Genomic DNA, 12,219 nt, shown 5'->3' on the forward strand with positions numbered 1-12,219 from the left:
GTTACACATTATTTTATGTTAAGATTTCTTTTTCAATTAATTTCAAAAATTTAAGATAAAATACTATTTGTGGTAAAGATTCATGTTAAATATTAAATTTTTCCTCTTACATTAAAAAATCATAAAGATTATAATACAGAAATTTGTCTCTTATTTATGACATTTTAGTATCACAAACTGTTACTAAACGAGTATTAGATAAGTCAGATGAACCACGTATAAAATTTACAGTGGGGGGGGGGGATTACAAGTAAAAATTATATTTTTAAAAATCCAATTAGTACATTTCACCACGTAATCAAATAATAGGGGCTTCCACTTATCAAGAACAGAGATTTGAGACTAAAGCAATCACAGTAAATAAAAAAATGTGACCCTCAAATCTTTAGTATTTTTAATTTTGTAGAATGTTTTCTCTTTCTTATCTTTAAGCATTCTTTGTGTATATCCTTTATCATAACAATTATAAGTACTTATGCCCAGTTGATGCCTTGTCTTTGCATGCTATTCAAGATCTCTCTTATGGTGCAGTTATTTTTTATTTTAATGTGTCCCAATTTATTAATCTCTCCTTTGAGAGTCCGTGATGTGAGGGTCTTGTTTCTGAAAACATTCCTTGCCCTGAGGTCATAACAACATTCTCATTTTTTTTCTTCAAAGTTTTGCTTTTCACGAACAACAGCGTCTGCATGACTTACACGGCATTTTGTAGAACAGTCGTTCTCCTGCACCATCATTCGTTTGCAAGTATTTACTATCCAAAGACCAGTCAATGTGCGTAATGAAACTGAGGGACTTGTTGCATTCTCCAATTTTCTTATACCGCTGGGCAACCGCATACACGTCGACTGGGCCGTCATTGGATCCCACTGCGAGATAAGAACCATCTGGAGAAAATTTCATTTCATGAATGACTTCTTTTCGATCTTTGATATGAACCACTTCTGTCATATCTCTATAAGAATAAAGAGCAAAGCGATAAGCAGCAAATCTAGAAATAGGAACCTCAGGTCATGTATTAAAGTACATGTGTCAGAGAAAAAAAATGTTTGAAAGGAAGTACCTATAGGAATTAGAGAATTAACTTCTGAAAAAAGATATATAACTTTATTTAAAGTTTACAGCCAATTTAGAAAAAATTAATAATATTTTGGGCTTTCAAAGTAAGAACCAAAATTTAATGAAATGCATATTTGCTTTCATATTAAATTATATATTATTTTCTCTAAATTTTTTGTTAAAAAATTGAGGTTTATAAAATTGTTTTAAAATATGTCATGGAAAATAGTAGATATATTAAGGTTAGCATAAAAATAAAACATCCTTTTTATATTTTAAGGACAAGAAAACTGCTTAATGCTTTTTGCTACAGGAAGAGCAAATTCAAAAAGCAGAAGAGAAAAATTACTTATTTTTAATGCTAATTTGTTATGGAATTATTTAACTTTGACTATGAAAGGGCAATAATGCATACATTGAATCACCGAGTATCGTATGTCCTTTCTGACCAGATTCTGATAAGAATTTCTGCCCTCATTTGAAAGTCCACTGATGGTTTTCCTACAACAGTGAGGCAGGATTATGATTGGCAGGTCCCCTGAGCCAGTAATGACACCTTCATCAACTCCAAAACAAATTGAATGCATAAATAATGCCAAATATTTGCTCCACATAATTCCTCACACCGGCTGTCACTTAATAATAGCACTACAGTTTACTACAATGTCATAAAATAGGTGTGTGTGGAGGGGGGATGGTTTTTTTTGTTTTTGTTTTTTTGGCTTGGAAATCTATTAAAAAGAAAAGAAAATCTGATAATTAGCCATCTTTCCACACATCACTAAGCAGAGAAAGAAAATGTTGCCCACCAATTTGGTCATAAGTTATGTGTGACTGGTAATGAGAATTCAGTGTAATAAACCGTGCCAAGAGCATTTTTCAAAGCTATCTAGAATTTGCTCTGTGCAAAACATGCCATACCTAATTTCTGGCTGCATTTCCTTTCTGTAATCACAAAATGGGTGAGCCAAAAGAACAGCCAATGCATTTAGAGGAATTACAAGGGTGGATCCTAATTTTTATCCTGCAAAAATTATATAGGAGATTAATAAAGTATGAAATATTCTATCTTATTGTCCATTGTGGGTGGAAGAAATATTTTACGCAAGCTCACCTCTAACAAGCTGGTGCTGTTGGAGGCTGCTCTGTTCCTGCTTCCTCTTTTCTTGGCTTACTCCAAGCACACAATCCCTCCTCTAAAACCTGTGAGACCAGATCAGCTTGGGAATTCACTATTCACTAGATTTTTTTAAAGGTTCACACATAATATGCCATGTAACATCACCAGTAGGGACTGGGGCAGCACCCTGTTATTAAACACATTCATGTTTTTGCAGCAAATCACAGGATGCATGATTATTCCTGCTAAGAGATGAATAGACTACATATAGTCTCACATCTGTCCACTGAGGCAGGCTGTGCTGCCAAGCAAGTCACCGAAGAAAGAAGTTTGTATTTTCAGAGTGTGGGTTTCATCATTACCGACGGGACTGTGAATCTGTAGTGTTCCTATTTGAAAGAATAAGTGCATTTTTCCTAAGATCCCAGCATCCATGATGACTAGGCGAATCTTAATTCTAACAAAAGAGCATCCTTTTTTTTTTTTTTACTTTTCTTTAAATATTTTTCAATTACAGTTTACATTCAATATTATTTTGTATTCGTTTCAGATGTACAGCATAGTGGTTAGACAATCATATACTTTACAAAGCGGTCCCCAATATTTCCAGTACCTACCTGACACCATACATAGTTATAACAATATTACTGACTATATTACCTATGCTGTACTTTACATCCATGACTATTTTGTAACTACCAGTCTGTACTTCTTAATTCCTTCACCTTGTTCATCCAGCCCCCACCCCCTCTCCCATCTGGCAACCATCAGTTTGTTCTTTGTATCTACGCGCCTCTTTGGTCATTTATTTTACAAAAGAGCATCTTTTAATACCATTTTCAGTATCAGTACATGCCTGACTCGGAGAACAATGAAAGAGCCGTCCTTCATGCCCAGGGCCAACTGGGACCCATCGGGGCTGAAAGCCACACTGCGAACTGCTTCCTCCATGTTACAGCGGGCGATCAAGGCGTGGTCAGCCAGGCTCCACAGCCTAGGCACAAGAACAAAGAAACAAAACCAACCCAACGCTCATCAGCAGGCCGCCCGAGGCAGGAAGGCCTGCTGACCACAGTGTGATAACAAGAAAGGAGGCAGTCACTTCGCACTCGTGTCCTTCCTCACGGCATGTCTGGGAACCCGGGATGGGGTTCAGTCTATCTCTGGGTCATTTCCCCCATTAGAAATACCCAGCAAGAAATACAAGATAACATTTTCCAAACATTTTTATATTCATATGAAAAGGAAATTTTAAACACTACCTTCACACAAAATCTTACTTTTCTCTTTGAAAATTAAAAATTGTTCTTTACTCATACCAATCGTTATTAATAACTTACAGGATAAGAAGCACTACTAGATACTATTATTGTTCATTTTTAAAAAATATATATATGAGCACCCTTCTAGTAACTGTGTTATTTAAGCACATATAGATTGAAATACACATTCCGTTTTGCTGGCCCCCCCTAGAAAGAAAACCCAGCTGAGAAGGAGAAGAGCCAATGACAGCCCTGCCCACGATGGTTCCAAAGTCAGCTGTGCTCAGTCATATGCCATCCTTCCTCATAAGCTCCCTGGGGGCCCCACTGCTGACAGGCCCACTCATGGCCGGGACAGGTCCTCTCCACAGTGCCCCTGGCTGGTAAGCATGTTACTGCTGAAGAAGCAGGGGTCAAGGGTCAAGTGCAGCTAGCACACACTTTTCTTTTTTCTTTTTTTAAAATATATTTTATTTTTTACAGAGAGGAAGGGAGAGGGATAGAGAGTTAGAAACATCGATGAGAGAGAAACATTGATCAGCTGCCTCTTGCATACCCCCGACTGGGGATGTGCCCGCAACCAAGGTACATGCCCTTGGCCGGAATCGAACCTGGGACCCTTCACTCTGCAGGCCGACGCTCTATCCACTGAGCCAAACCAGTCAGGGCTAGCACACACTTTTCAGCAGCTCTGGAAACCCCTATTCCAGGCACCTCAAACTGGGTAAACATGAACTAGTTTTTTGAAGCTACAAACCAGGGTTTACATGTGAATTACAATTGTGGTACCTGATTTCACCCTGTTAGTACTTTTAAGACAGTCTTCTCTTAACACACAACCAGCATCTGTTAGGCAGATCGACAATTTAGAATGCTGCCATAGAGGCAAGAGTAGGCCCCATGTGGTGGAGTTTCTCTAATGCATTCTGTCATCGGGAGGGAGGGGGCCAGCGCCTTACAATGCAGAGTTGCATGGTGAATAGTTTGCTGATCCTTTAGGCAGCGTGCACTGTTCAGTCTAAAGCTTATGGTATTCTTTCAATCCCTCCTCGTCCATTATTCATAATCTCATGCTGTTTTTAGCCATGTACTATTTTCAGCAATGTAAGTTTTGCTTTCCCCTCACTCCTCAGTGAACTGTACTAGCCTCACTCAGCTAATCTTTCTCGAGAAATTATGACTTGTATCCTTTCTGTATTTCCATACTCTGTGTAAATTTACATTTAAAATGTAAAATGTTTAGATGTTTAGTCAAATTAATGGTTGAGGAGACCAAGACAAATTCTGGCCATTAGGGCTCCTTGGGGAAGTTTGCGATTCTGAGACTCAACACATTTATCAAAATACAAAAGCCAAGGACTCTCTTGAAAACATTTCCATCTGGATGGTTATGAATCCAGCTCCTCAGGTGTTTGACTAACTTGGTGGCATTGTTTTGGCTGTTGGGGCAAAGCTCTGAGTGATGGAAGGAAAAGGAAGAGGAGAGGAGAGAGCGAGTGAAGAGCAGTGTAAGCCAAACACACATTTATGTCACGTGAGGGGACAACTGGAGTTGCCTTCACTGATTTTTAGATTGATGAGGCACAGTGCTTGGCAGAAGCTAAAAATTGATTTTTAGATTGTACTTTACTGACGAGTATACAATTGTATCTTGATCAGATTCACAGACATACAAAGTAAGGGCAGGGGTCGGGGAGCAGGAGCCTCTGGTCTAATTTACAAGGTTCTATTTAAACTATTAAAATCCAGAGGCAGTCATCATCCAATCGCTTAATCAGTCTCTTCCTCTCACCATCGCTCAGTCTTTTTTGACCTGTTTGTTGTTAAGCACATTTAAAGCCTAATTAAATATGAAAATCCTGAAATCAGTGTAATAGTCTTCACCTTACACTTTTAAATAATATGTTCAGTCCTTTAACAGTCACACAGATATTGGGATCATACTAATTTGCTCAGTTTACATGATGTCATGCTCTCAAAGAGGAAAACATGATCCATCGCGAGACCCTTTGGGGTCCTAATAAAACCACAGACTTTCTCGGGAACCAGCACTTTCCTTTGACCTGAGGACACTGTTCAAAATTTCATCTGAGAAATTACAAAGAAATCATTATTCACCCACGTGCTGAAGACAACTTTGCAAATCACAATGTAAGTTCTAATGGTGATGAGTGAGTGACTGAGCCTGTGAAATTGCCGTGCAGGCCCCGGCCATTTAAGCACATATTAGGAGCGAAGGTATAAGGGGAAGATGCTGGTAACACACAGGAGTGCACTTAGCTCCCAGAACCAGAAGCCAATCTCACCAGCAGTATTTTCACTTCTAAGAACAATTTCATGACTTAGGATGGAGCCAAACAAAGACAAAATACCAAGAAGTCAACCGCTGTTGAGCTCATTGTCTTCACATTCCATGTGGAAACTGTGTGGCTCTGCCCTGTGGCTTAGCCTGTTCCTGGGTAACAAGCAAATTTGGCCCAAATAAATCTGTTATCCCAAGGAAGTCAGGGAGGTGACGATGGCCACCGCGGGGTCCTCACCTGACAGAGCGGTCGTCGCTGCCAGTCACGGCCAGCGGCTTCTTGGGGTGCAGGGCCAGAGCCCAGAGCTCCCCCTCACAGTGGCCTTGCAGGATCAGCATGGGCTTGTCTCGTTCTCGCACAATCACCTCGAATATCTCGCTGTCCTGGGTCCCTGCTAGGAGGCGGTCTGCTTTCCAGCACACGCTCCGTATGGAGAGGCCTGGCAAAACCAGAGATGGCAAACAGAAGCAGGTCTTCACATCACTTACAAATAAGAGAAAACACCTAAAGTAAATATCTTTCACTAGGACAGCGGCCAATGCAGCACATCTTAATTCCGGGGGGGGGGGGGGGGGGTAAATCCACATACCAGTCCCTGTTACTCCCTGTTACTCACCAGTTCCTTACATGTGCGGGTCCTTTCTCCCACCCCTGGAAATCTATTCTGCAAAAGCGTGTTCGCTCTTTCCTGTCTGACTTGGGATAATTATCTGCTTTTACAGCTGGATATTCATTTTAAGGGGAGAAATTGGTCTTTATGAAAGCCTAACCCTTTTAAAAATTATTTCCTTTTGAGTTGCATGGAAAAGTTAATAATCACTTCTCTCTTTAGGATGTTAACATTGCATTAAAATTATATGGGGCGGGTACTACAGAATGGTTAACTATCCTATTAGGCAAGTTTAATACGTATTTGATCAGAACCCAGACTCATTTTGTGGGATAACAGATGCACCGTGTCCCAGAAATATGCAAATGAAACTCTAATTTCAGTCTCAAAATATCATCAAAACATCAAACAATTGATGGAATCTTCTCTAAAAGCACAGTGTTCCTTTTAAATCCAAACTTCCACCTCTGTCGCATGACCCCGTCTTCTTGCCCTGCAATGAGGGTGACCTCTCAAACTTCCTGCAGTCTGTCTGTTCCTTACTGGGTTCATTATGTATTTATTCACACAGTGAAGTTTCTCATGTCTGAATTAGAAATACAGAAGCAATCCCACTTTCATAACTACTTTAAACCAGGTAAGGATGTGATAGGCTTTGAGTCTTTAATGTAGAACAAGCATGTCAAACTCGCGGGCCACATGCCTTGTTTATTTGGCCCGTGTAGCCTTTGAGTTTGACATGCTTGCTGTGGAAAGTACAGAAGTCAGAACACCTGGGCTTTAACTCTGCTCTACACCCGACTGGCCACACACGTAAGAGTCACTTTCTCTCTGGGACCAGGTTTTCTTTCCATAAAATGTAGACTATAATCCTGGAGACCTTGTAATTTATCATCAAAATTGGAACCCAATAAAAGTAAAAAGAAGGTCCTAAAAAAAATTAAATTCACATAATTTTCAAATCTATTTTAACCAAGAAGGTAGTTGTATGATACTGAAAGACTGATGTATTAACTAGCTCTATTAAAATACTTTTAATATTAAATTATAATACTTCATTACAAGATAAAAAAAAGTCTAAAACAAAGGGATAAATAGGCAAAGCACAGAGGATTTTTAGGGCTGTGAAACTATTCTGTAGGAATAATGCTAGATATATGTTAGATGTATGTTGTTATACATGTGTCAAAACTCATAGACTATACAACACCAAAAGTGAACCCTAAGGTAAACTCTATAGGCTTTGGGAGATAATGATGTGTCAATGTAGGTTCACCCATTATAACAAATGTACCACTCTAGTGGGAGATACTGGCAGTCAGGGAGGCTGTGTGTGTATGGGGTAGGGGACATATGAAAAATCTCTGTAAATTCCACTCAATTTTGCTGTGAACCTAACTGCTCTAAAAAAATAAAGTATTAAAAAAAAATTCAGGGCAATGTTAAACCAGACGAGATGCTGAGACGACAGTAAGGTTAATTGGGAGAGGGGGCATATGGATACTCTATAATTCCAATCTTAACTCATGGCGGTCTCAAACAAATCAAATGAGATAATTCATTTACTGATGAAACAGTAGTTTTTAAAGCACAAAGCTATTTTCACATGAGATAACTCTCTTTATTCCTTGCTCCGAATTCACTGTTATGAGTTTTAAAAGGGAAGGAGCTAGCACATAGGCAGACATTATTCCTGCTGTGAGGAGGAAGTAGAAATATCTTGACAACGGCTAGTTCAGGGTCAGATCTTTAGCTAGAGTTACACAGAAAAAAGAGAGAGGACTCAACATTACAAATGAAAAAGATATTACAACTGATTCCACAAAAGTCCAAAAGATGATAAAGACTGCTATGAACAATTATATGCCCACAAATTGAACAATCTAGAAGACATGCATAGTCCTAGAAACATATAAGACTTCCAAAACTTAATCATGAAGAAATAGAAAATAAGAACAGACCAATAACGAGGAAATTGAATCAGTAATAAAAAAAACCTCCCAACAAAGAAAAGTCCAATACCAAATGACTTCACAGTCAATTCTACCAAACATTTAAAGAAGAGTTAATTAATTAATCAATAAGTCAATCCTTCTGAACCTCTTCCAAAAAGAATACCAGAGGAGGGAACACTTCTAAACTCATTTTAGGAGGCCAGCATTCCCCTGATACCAAAACCACACAAAGACACTACAAGAAAAGAAAATAACAGGCCAATACTCTTAATGAATGAACATAAATGCAAAAATCCTCAACTAAATATTAGGAAACCAAATTCAACAAAACACTGAAAGGATCTTACAGCATGATCAAAAGGCATTCATTCCAGGGATACATGGATGATTCAACATTTGCAAGTTAACCACTGTGATACACCACATTAGCCAAATGCAGGATAAAAATCATGGTCATCTCAATAGATGCAGAAAAAGCATTTATCCACAGTAAACATGAGCACATCGCTTCTCCCCATGGCCTCCCACACTGTGTCCAGTCGCTTAGGCTAAATGACTTGAAAAAACTAAAATTTCTCCCAAAGAGCTGGCATTGTATTTGGTCCAGTGTATAAACATTTAATCTCTCCATCACCCTCACTATTTTTTACCATCTTGTGTTGGGGAACTAATTCAGAAGGTACAAGAATATAACAAACAACCTACCACCTGGAATGAACAAATGCTAACACTTTTAAAATATCTGCTTTGTCTTCCTTTTTTTAAAAAGAGGTTTAGGAACAAAGAAGAACCTTCCAATCAGCCAAGACTACTGAGCCAGTTGAGTTACACAGCATCTCCAGACTGTGCCCAGGGAGCTCTTGGGTTCCCCAGAGGAGCCAGCAGAGAGCGAGGATGGGAGAACTCAGGGCCCAGAGTCTGAGAATCCCACCCGTTTTCCCCTCGGAGCCTCCTAATCTGCGTTACAGGAGGTTTCATTTGAAAAAAAGGGTTCCCCTGAACCAACCAACGTAAGGAGGAAGCTTCACACAAGGCAAAGGCAATGAAGTCAAATCGATATAAATACAGAGAGGGAGGGAAGGGGAGATAGTGAGAGTTGTTCCATTTTCATTGTTTACAACATAAACTTAATGAGCTGTGAACATTTTCTCTCAGAAACCAGCTCAGGCTCTTCACAAACACTCAGTTCCTGGAACAGATACATTGCGTTTTGTCACATCAGACAAGTCAGCCCCAGGGGTCCACCTATGACAATACATAGGACACCGCCATTCTCACTTTCTAAATAACCATTTCAGGAGAAATTGCTTCCTGAAGACACCTCAGGAGGTGGAGAACTGTATTCAAGTTTCCTAATCACGTTCTGTTTTCACCATTTCTGAACCTAACTGCTGCTCTGCATGCAAGCAAGAGTGACGAAGAGAACAGCTCGGTCTCTTCTGGGCACATTCTGGAGAGCCCCTGGGGAAGGGCAGGTCCCTGGCAAGATTCTGAGAGCATTTCCCTTCTCTGCCTACCCATCTGGCTTGGTTTTAACGTCTCCAACATCAATGCAGAGAACAGTAATATAGTCTCCTAGCCAGGCTGGCCACTGCATTGGGAAATTATTAAGCTGTCTTTGCTTCATTATTTTCTGCTCTGGGAGTCGGAAAAACACAAGGCAATGTTTAGAATATGGTTATAAATCCCCAATAGTGAAAAGAGACCCAGGAAGAACCATTCTAGTTATTTAAAACCACAGAAAGGCTCTTTTGTTCTGGAAAGGTGCATGTTTAAAGACCTTTGCCAGTATGAACTGAAGGTATTGTGCTGAATTTGTAAGGTGTCCACATCTTGGACACCATCGCCTGATCTGCAGGGTTGCTTTCTCTGTAGCTCATCCTTGAGAATGTGGGGCTCTGGCCTGTGCTGGGTCCAGACTGCCAGCAGACGGCAGTAGAGAGCAACCACCCACTTAAAAAATCCTCCAAGACCAAATTCTCATCAGTCCTCTGCCCAGTTTTACATTCAGATCAGAGAGTGGGAAATAGCGTCTTTCTAATCCTCTCTGTGATAGCCCTGAAACCCAGGGATGGGGAGATCTAGAGTCCAGGAATATCATGAATATTAACACAGACTTAAAGGACATTGTTTATTTTCCATTAATTCATTGAATGGTTAAGGACACAGACTGGATTTATATTCCAGCCCCATTCCCTCCCAGCTGTGTGACATGGAAAGCTATTTAATCTTTCAAATCTTCAGTTTCCTCATCTGTAAAGTGGAGAGAACATTAGGCCTCACACTTCATAGCATTGTTATAAAGATCCAACACAATAATATATTCAAAAACTTCACCCAGTATCGGCACTTAGAAAATTAACCAATAACTATAAGTTATTGTTATTTTAAGCAGAAAGTTTTGGTGCTTTGTTGGGGTCTTTTGATTAGTTTTACATTTCAATGGAGAACCACCTGCTGCACACATGGTCAGATTCTGGCCCAGGGAATGATCTGCACCAGGAGCTATGAAGAAATTGCTGCATGTGCCTCCTTGTGTTATAACTTACTTGTCGATTATCATGCTGATACGCCAGCACTGCAGACTCTCAGAAGGAAAGGCTATGGTCCAACACACAAAAGAGAGAAACTATTTTGGGAATAAAAATGGCTTTTCCCCGAAATTATTTGGCCCAGGAAGGGAAGACTGGCAGCAGGGAGGGAGTTGGTACTTATTAGTGATCTTAAATCTGGTGCTCCTGGGCCTGGCATATGGTAAAAGACCCAGAGCAGCTGCTCTACCCCTTCCTGGGCCGCGGATTCTACATGGAAAGTGTTTTTAAAATACAGATGCCTGGCTCCCACCCAGCGTTCCTCTGGTGGGTCTAGAGGAACCGCAGCTCCCTGGGGCTGAGAACCACGTGTTGAGAACCACTACCAAGCTGTTCCCCAGACTTGTTGAAAATGCCAGATTGTTGAAAATGCTGGTTTCCAAGCTCCAGCCCCAGGTGATTCTGATATAGTGATTCTTCAACTACATGTTGGAAAACTCCACCCTGATGCATTAGAAAACCCAAAGATGGCAAAAGAAAATGCAACTTTCAGAAGCTGATCTAGTCAAACAAGCCCTATGACTGGGGATGAACATCCTCACTGACATTACTCAGCCCTGCACCCAGAGCTCTATGCACAAGCCCGGGAATGCTAATAGCAACTCAGGAGCAGGCCCTAGGGCAGTGATGGCGAACCTTTTGAGCTCGGCGTGCCAGCATTTTGAAAAACCCTAACTTAACTCTGGTGCTGTGTCACATATAGAAATTTTTTGATATTTGCAACCATAGTAAAACAAAGACTTATATTTTTGATATTTATTTTATATATTTAAATGCCATTTAACAAAGAAAAATCAACCAAAAAAATGAGTTCGCGTGTCACCTGACACGCCTGTCATAGGTTCGCCATCACTGCCCTAGGGACAGCTCAGGGCCCTAGATGGAGCCAGTAAACACCTGTTGAATAAAGGAGGAAATTACAGCATAGAAACTTACATTATTTTCCCAAAGTCCCACAGTGGAAACAGTTTGCTGAAAATCTATACAGAAAAGGCAAGAGGATGACAGATACCTTGCAGAAGATTCCTATGAGGAAGAACCTGTAATTCTAGAATGCAAAGTGAAATCTACCCTGAATATACTGGGAAGCAATCAATCATCAGGGATAAATGGGAAACGTTAGAATTATTTCAAGCCACAGAGACTGAATCTGTCAAAACCTAACAAGAATATGTCAACAAATATGGAAAACAAAACAATGGCCTACGGACTGGAAATATTCAATATACATCCAATCTTCAAGACGGAGATGCCAAAGAGTGCCATAGAGGGCCACTGCTCTGATTTTCCACGCAAGCAAAGTGATGCTTGAGGTGGTG

General features: G+C 40.1%; 1 protein-coding gene across 2 annotated transcripts in view; it reads right to left on the reverse strand.

Moving 5' to 3' along the window:
• Positions 1–12,219, reverse strand: part of EML6 (echinoderm microtubule associated protein like 6) — a 187,420-nt gene that overhangs the window by 91,243 nt on the left and 83,958 nt on the right. For both annotated transcript variants that reach the window (XM_023746778.1, XM_023746785.1), the window contains exons 7-9: positions 5,982–6,183; positions 3,036–3,173; positions 699–955 (exon numbers count right to left, since the gene is read on the reverse strand). In XM_023746778.1, the coding sequence (XP_023602546.1) occupies positions 699–955; positions 3,036–3,173; positions 5,982–6,183 (597 nt within the window). The remainder of the gene's footprint in view (positions 1–698; positions 956–3,035; positions 3,174–5,981; positions 6,184–12,219) is intronic.

The sequence above is a fragment of the Myotis lucifugus genome, unplaced genomic scaffold, assembly GCF_000147115.1.
Source record: "Myotis lucifugus unplaced genomic scaffold, Myoluc2.0 scaffold_6, whole genome shotgun sequence".
Lineage (NCBI taxonomy): Eukaryota > Metazoa > Chordata > Mammalia > Chiroptera > Vespertilionidae > Myotis > Myotis lucifugus.